Source organism: Echinops telfairi, unplaced genomic scaffold (genome assembly GCF_000313985.2).
Source record: "Echinops telfairi isolate 266 unplaced genomic scaffold, ASM31398v2 ScPeMD7_3533;HRSCAF=4204_0, whole genome shotgun sequence".
Lineage (NCBI taxonomy): Eukaryota > Metazoa > Chordata > Mammalia > Afrosoricida > Tenrecidae > Echinops > Echinops telfairi.
Window position 1 is genome coordinate 99170630 of NW_022107431.1, and position 6810 is coordinate 99177439.

General features: G+C 37.4%; 1 protein-coding gene across 4 annotated transcripts in view; it reads right to left on the reverse strand.

Moving 5' to 3' along the window:
• Positions 1-6810, reverse strand: part of MYO6 (myosin VI) — a 185029-nt gene that overhangs the window by 43842 nt on the left and 134377 nt on the right. For all 4 annotated transcript variants that reach the window (XM_030886766.2, XM_004696300.4, XM_030886763.2 and 1 more), the window contains exons 17-20: positions 5258-5353; positions 4569-4742; positions 1670-1708; positions 348-441 (exon numbers count right to left, since the gene is read on the reverse strand). In XM_030886766.2, the coding sequence (XP_030742626.1) occupies positions 348-441; positions 1670-1708; positions 4569-4742; positions 5258-5353 (403 nt within the window). The remainder of the gene's footprint in view (positions 1-347; positions 442-1669; positions 1709-4568; positions 4743-5257; positions 5354-6810) is intronic.

Here is a 6810-nt window from a genome sequence, read left to right on the forward strand (position 1 = left end):
TCAGCCTTCATTTGAGTTACAGTAATTCCTCTTGGTTACATTACCCTTGATCACACCCTACCAGGCCTCATACACCCTCCCCACCACCGATTTGGATCACTGTTGTTCCCTTGTCCCTGGGTTTGTTAACACCACTTCCTTTCCCTCACTTCCCCTTCTTCCATGTCCCCCTGGAACTGTCGGTCCCATTGTTTTAGCAGCATATTTCTTATAACTAAAGTAAATACAAGATAAATATCCTATTGTACTTAGAGAAAAGATAGCCATAAATTATTGGAAAACACTAGACCTAATAAGATGTATCTCAGTTAAGATTACTGGCCTATATTATAAAAGTATGGAAATACCTGAGCATTGAAGTTGAGACAAAATTTGAGCGCCTTCAAAGTGATGGCTTGTCATTTTTAAATTGGGTTTGATGCAACGAATAAAGCTTGCTCCCTGAGGGTATAAAGATACTTTTGAGGTAATCAATATAGCATTCTTATTTTTCCATTTCTATGAATGACAGATACTTGCAGAGCATGCTGTCATTAACACATGAAACACTCAAAATAATCACTAAGGAAATTTTAGTAGTATGCTTTTATAATTATGTAAAACATGGAATGAATTTGCACGCTATATATACTACACATTTTAATTACACTTTGAATGTTAAACACTGCTATTGGTAGAAGAGAGACCTTTCACAGTTCATTGTTTGAACCTATTTAAACAATGCATTTCACAAGCTGATGTACATGGGATTTTATTCTGGCTTCCAACATATTCATGTGCCATGTATTTTTTATAAGAAAGTACCCCTTGACAACAGAAGTAAATAAAACTTGAAATTATGAGCCTTAAACTTTACACCAAAGGGTTAAAAAGAGGAAAAAAGAAAAACCTTTTTTTAATCATTCCACTATAAAAATTTACAACAGATCCCAAAGGTGAATCATCACCCATTTCAAAGTTCTGTTTGATAAAGAATACTTTCAAAAGCGTAAAGGCGTTCATTTGAATCAGTGATCATACTGAATGAGGCAGAGTACTGATTATGTAGAAAATGAAACTGAGGGCTCTGGTTAATACACTACACATCCAAAAATTGTTTATCTTCAAAGCAATCACCTTGCAAAATTGCACGGTTAATTCATTGCTAACAGTTTCAGAACACATCTTAGAAGTGAATTTTGTTATAAATCACAAAAGTAACCTTAAGGCTTTAGAGCCAAGGAAGACACTGAAAAGAACTGAGTGGTCCCAAAAGCAATTCCAACAATAAGGCAAGCGAAACCACAGCCAGGACAAAGCCTCGGTGCTTTGGAGAAGGGCTCTGAGAGGAAGACTATCAGTGAAGCGGGTCTCTGACAAACACGTAACTTGGAGCCTTGCCTCACTTACACCACCTCCAATAAGATCCTCTCAATTGAAGACCATCTGATGGGTTTTTCATCTTTATAAAATCATTTGCGATTGCATATTACTTGCCCATTCTACTGAACAAACCTAACCAAAATAATAATTCTTTAAAAATGCAACTTTTGAAATGAAAGAAAGGTTGATAAAAATGCATTTCTGGGTATTCCAGGTTTACTGGACTTAGATTTAGGTAACCACTCATAATAGCTTAGGAACACCATAAAGCAATAAAACAACAACAAATCCTTTTAAATATACTCACAGTACTTCGAAGTTTATCCAGAAGCAAATTTAACTGTGTCTGTAAAATAAATCATTTTACCATTTCAGAAATTTGAAGTGCCCAATGAAAAAAGTAAACTAACAGCAAACATATCATTTAATATGTACACCGTTATAGAATAAAATGGCATGCAACAACAACCACATATAACATATTACAATCTGGCAACTTCCCGTACAAGCTCTTTAACAAATAACATCATGCAAAATGGCTAGTGTAATGTCAAGGCCAATAATACACTATAGTTAGACGTGTATGATTAAAATATAGGAAAATAGCAATTCTAAAGGACATGCATGCTTACAGGTGAGGAGACTATGGGGAATGTGTGCGCACAAGGGAAGAACTAGTGGCGACTGCTTATTTGACTGTGCGGCAAGCGAGGTGTGTTTGAGTCACATGCCATTCAGAACGAAGACACTAACAATACACACAAGGGCTGCTCCTATGACTTAGAATAGATAATACTGTCCTGTCTAGCTACAGAAGCTATTTGTACAATTCAACTATTTTTTACACTTGGGCAACTTCCTCAAAATAGCATTTGAAAATATGTATTACAAATTATGCTGTCCTGCTTTTAATAATATTATCTAATTATAACTTGCCCAAATCCAATACATTAGAGCTATTTATTTACTACTCTGCAACGTGAATTAATTATATAAAATTATTTTATCTGGGTTTTATACTGACGTGCTCATTGTGCTACTTACAAAGGAGGAATTAAGATGTTAATTCTTAAATCATCATACTGGATCTATCGTGTGTTATAATTAATAACAAATATAGATGACTTTTAAGCTTACCCTGGATATTATCGTATTTGATTTTAATCAAGGATATATTATTAGTCTCCACTAGAGGTGAAAACACTGAGGTCCGGGAAGATAAATAGCTTTCCAAGATCATGGTGCTAATAACGCAAAGCCAGGATTCCAACACAGCCTAACATGAACGCTTATCCTTGATACTACAAAACCCTTCACGCATGAGAGAGCAGGATTAAGTTATGAAAATGGAGTGAAGTCTCCATTTTTTTAAATTAAATCATTAAAAAATATATAGTCATATCTACCTGGCCGGCCAGCATATACAACCAAAAAGAAAGCACAGGGCTGCTAATTTGAAAAGAAAATCACTGTCACAAAGTCCATGCCCCTAATCCACAGACTAAGCACAGAACCCTTCAAAGAAAGGGAGATAACAGACTGGGGGAGGAGCAGCAGAAAAAGTAAACTAACAGCAACCAAGAAAAGAGGCAAGAAAGACAATGATCCAAAAATAGGAGCCAAGGACCAGCCGCACAAGGACAAACAACTGCCTTATGCACCTCGTGCTGTTTGTAATCTATTTTTAATATCAAAAAATACAACATCCATGTTGATCATCACTGATTAATAAATATTTCCATCAAGAGTTACTTTTTCTAAGATACTGGCAGCTACATTTCAGTATGTGGGAAAAAACCACTCCTTTGGAAAACTTTTTGTTCCCACTGATGTTGGGCTTACTAGGTTTTACTGTGAAAGCTAGCCTAGATTGGCTTTACTGCTTCGTGTATCTCAAGCATGTGAAATGTTTTATATTAACGTTTGTTTTAACTTTCAGCAGTGTAACATGTGGAAAGATGTTTAATGAATCATATCCATTTTGTGTAAACTGCTATACTTAAGCCACTCTCTTACTTACTAAATGTCTATTCAGGAAATTTAGATGATTCAAATAAGAGAAAAAGTACAAGTCATCCAAATAAGTAGGGGTTCACAAATAATATATAATTTACAATAAAAGTTAAAGGGTTTTAATTTTATTTCAAAAGCTTTCTTGCATATTTATGTTTAAGGTTAAAACCATCAGTTTTTATAATATTATTTTTTCCAAGTTACTTAGAATCCATTTAAACTCAAAGGAGATTTGAGACAGCTCACATACATTAGATAATAACAGTTAATTTAAAAGTTGTCATGCTTAACTTTAAAAATTTTTAACATCAAGGCATATCCAGCATTATTTTAGGAATACTTTGTAGGAATTATATTTCTTTGTCCTATTCATTTAGTTCATTTTTCATTAAACTTGTGACAAAGGTTTCTTAATTATTTTTCCTATGCTAAAGGCTCAACATTTAGAAAGAGCAGAGCTCTGTTGCTAAGACACATCTTGTGGAAATTCCTTGAGAGGACACACCAAAAAAAATTCCTGATCTGAAATTCATAAAACAAATTAAATGTTCTTCAGTGTTAAATTTGCAATTTGAAGGGTTTGCCATATTCAAGCACTTATCTTTTACAGAAGTTATTAAAAGCTTTAAAATCAAATTTTCGTGTAATATACACATCCGTGACGCCACTGTGAGAGAAAACACACCGAAAGGAATTACAAGCTGAGTCATTAATGTGAGGCAGGCTCTTTTCAGCATTGCAGCCACTCTGTACACGGGAGTCCACGAAGGTGTTCATTACCTGAAGCCCCTGGCTGTGCCTGCTTTTCCTCTCAACTCAACTAGCGCTCTCTCTCTAGACATCTGGAGCTGAACTGCTCCAGCTCAAACAAACGCTGGATCAGGAAGGAAACAGAAAACAAGGGGGAGAGAGCAGGTTGGAAGGTCAATCGGACAGGCAGCAGAAGCAAGAACATTAGGAGAGGCAATCGGAGATGCTAAGCACCAAGAAAGAACATATTCAGAAAAGTACAGGCATTTCCGTATGTTCCATAATTAGACGACTTTATGATATTTTACATACATACAATGGGAACTGCTATTGAACTTTCCTCCGGGCATTTGTAACAAGTGGTCTACATTATACCTTTTAGAGTATAAAACAACATGATTTATCTGAAATAAACTTAGAAATCAAATTTTTAAGACAAATACCTTAAACTTGTTTCCCACACTGATGAAACTGAGTTTTCCTGCTTTTTGTTTAGTATCTTTGTTGTTATTTGTGGATGACTCAAACAATTCTCGAATAAACTTATCTCTGGATTCACATATTAAGGACTCAAGAGACATGTGTAGGGCATCATTATTCTTCTCAACAAACTGGGTCTGAAAAATAAAGCAAGCAGGAGTGATTCAGTCTCTCTGGTGATAATATTCCTTAACACAGTGCTCTCCAAATGAACTTACTGTGATGATGAGAAGAACTCCAACACAGGCTTGACACATGTGTGGCACAATGGTTAGGCTGCAAATTAAATGTCAGTAGTTCAAACCCACCAGGCACTCCCCGGGAGAAAGGATATTTCACAATCTGCTCCCCTAAACACTGCAACCTAATGAACTCTGTGGGGCTGTGGTACTCTGTGCCGTAGGACTGCAGAAAGTCAGAACTGCCTTGATAGCATCCACGAACAACGATGAGGAACATCGGGTCCAACGGGGGCCAGCAGGCAACGTAGCTACTGAGCACTTAAACCGTGGGAATGACGGAAGAGCTAAATTTTATTTGAGTTAATCTCCATTTTAAACTACGTCTCACTAGTGATAACCATACTGGACAGCACAGTTTTGCCATCAATCCAGGCCTCCCCTTCCATCCCCCAAGTGAAAGATATACTCACTGTTTCGTAGCACACTGCTCCTGCAAAATGTCTGATAATGAAGCCTTCATCATCTCTAATATTCCTGTGGACTGCCAGTTTAGATTTCCTGGGAATCTGAAAAACAATATATATATACTAGTCATTGATTCATCAAAAGTTTACATAACATTCATTTATGAAATGGGTGATATAAGTATCTTCAAAATTACAAAGGAACTCATCACAGGCTCCCTAATCACATCGCTCTAAATGTAAGATGTGTTTTCAAGTGCCCATGAGATCTGGAAAAATATTTGCTTATAATTTCTTAGAGACAAAAGGAGTACAATTATATATATATTTTTAATAACAAGCACATATAATGTATGGATGTATGGATTGTGATAAGAATTGTATGAGCCCCCCCAAAAAAATGATTTTAAAAATAAATAAATAAATAACAAGCACACATAAGACATAAGAGGCATTTTTAAATTAACTGCTTATTGCTACATAAAGCAGTAGGTCTCAATCTTGGTTACTTACTTAGATTCACCTGGGAAGGCTTATAACTCTCACTGTGCATATCACTTTCCCATCAGGTGGTTCTTCATACACAGCCGGAACTGAGAACCATTACTTCGAGAGGAAAACCCTGAAATCTCTTGAAGTAATGGTTCTCAGTGCCAGTTGTGTATGAAGAACCCCCTGATGGGTAAAACCCTGAAATCACCAGGCCTTGAGGACGATGATCCCAATTAGAACAGCCAGTCCACAGAGAGGACCACATGGCCAGCCCGACGATGAGACATGATGCCCCTCACTGATCCATGGCCCTGTGAGGGACAGCACCGGAGACACAGTGTAGGAATTGCACCTGATCTGATCCCACCACACTGAGGCAAAGCACTGGGGGGGAGGTGGGGGGTGCAGCGGAATAGCAAGGTCCCCCAGGGAATGCTGACGGGGGACTTTGGCGCGTGGTGTCCCAACAGACTGGACTGGAAAACACTCCTAAAGGCCAACAAACAATCCTTGAACTAACTACAAGCCTTTCTTTCTTGTTGTGTTTTGTTTTGTTCTTTGTTAGTGGTTTGTTGTTGTTATTGTTTTGTTGTATATTGTTGCTTGGTTTTGCTCTGTCTTGTTTTTGTGCATGTTATTATCTTCGCAGGTCTGTCTAAATAAGATAGGCTGGATGAACAATCTGGAGGAGAAAACAACGGACCGACAGTTCCAGGGGGACATGGGAGAAGGGGAGGTAGGAGGAAAGGTAGTGGTGTTAACAAATCAGGGACAAGGGAACAACAAGTGATCCAAATCGGTGGTGAGGAGGGTTTGGGAGGCCTGGTATGGCATGATCAAAGGTAATGTAACCAAGAGGAAACCCTGGTGGGGACTGAGCATGATAGTGGAACAGGAGGAAAGTCAAGGGAAATAAAGGAAAGAGCTGGGATGCAAAGGGCATTTATAGAGGTCTAAATAAAGGCATGTACATATGCAAATATATTTAAATATGAGGATGGGGAAATAGATCTATGTTCATATATTTATAGGTTTAGTATTAAGGTAGCAGAAGGACATTGGGCCTC